The 282-nt window shown below is 69.5% G+C and overlaps 1 protein-coding gene across 1 annotated transcript in view; it reads right to left on the bottom strand.

Moving 5' to 3' along the window:
* Window positions 1-19: 19 nt before the first annotated feature.
* LOC103770434 (voltage-dependent L-type calcium channel subunit beta-3-like) overlaps window positions 20-282 on the bottom strand; it is a gene marked incomplete at its 3' end in the record, with an annotated part of 856 nt that continues 593 nt past the window's right edge. Inside the window, exon 4 of the mRNA XM_008937692.1 lies at window positions 20-169. Within this exon, the coding sequence (XP_008935940.1) occupies window positions 20-169 (150 nt within the window). The remainder of the gene's footprint in view (window positions 170-282) is intronic.

Below are 282 nucleotides of genomic sequence, written 5' to 3'. Positions count from 1 at the left end.
AGGGGGGCCCCGGGGGTACCTGCAGGCCCGGGAGGCCGGTGGGCGAGGGGACGGCGTGGGGGGCGTGAGGTGGGTGGTGGGTGGCACGCCAGTAAACCTCCAGGTATTCAGCCAGGTGCTCACAGGCGTCCTCCAACTGGTTTTCATCCAGGATCACGTCGAAGAGCTCCTGGGAGGCAGGTGAAGAGGGGTCACGGGTGGCTGAGGAACCCCCCCGAGGCAGCACTGGGGTGGGGGGGGGACCTGCCAGCTCACCGGGGGCCACTGCACCAGCTTGTCAGC

The sequence above is a fragment of the Merops nubicus genome, unplaced genomic scaffold, assembly GCF_000691845.1.
Source record: "Merops nubicus isolate BGI_N331 unplaced genomic scaffold, ASM69184v1 scaffold42353, whole genome shotgun sequence".
Classification (NCBI taxonomy): Eukaryota; Metazoa; Chordata; class Aves; order Coraciiformes; family Meropidae; genus Merops; species Merops nubicus.
The sequence above is the reverse complement of the archived record's forward strand: the minus strand, read 5'-3'. Positions and strand labels throughout refer to the sequence as shown.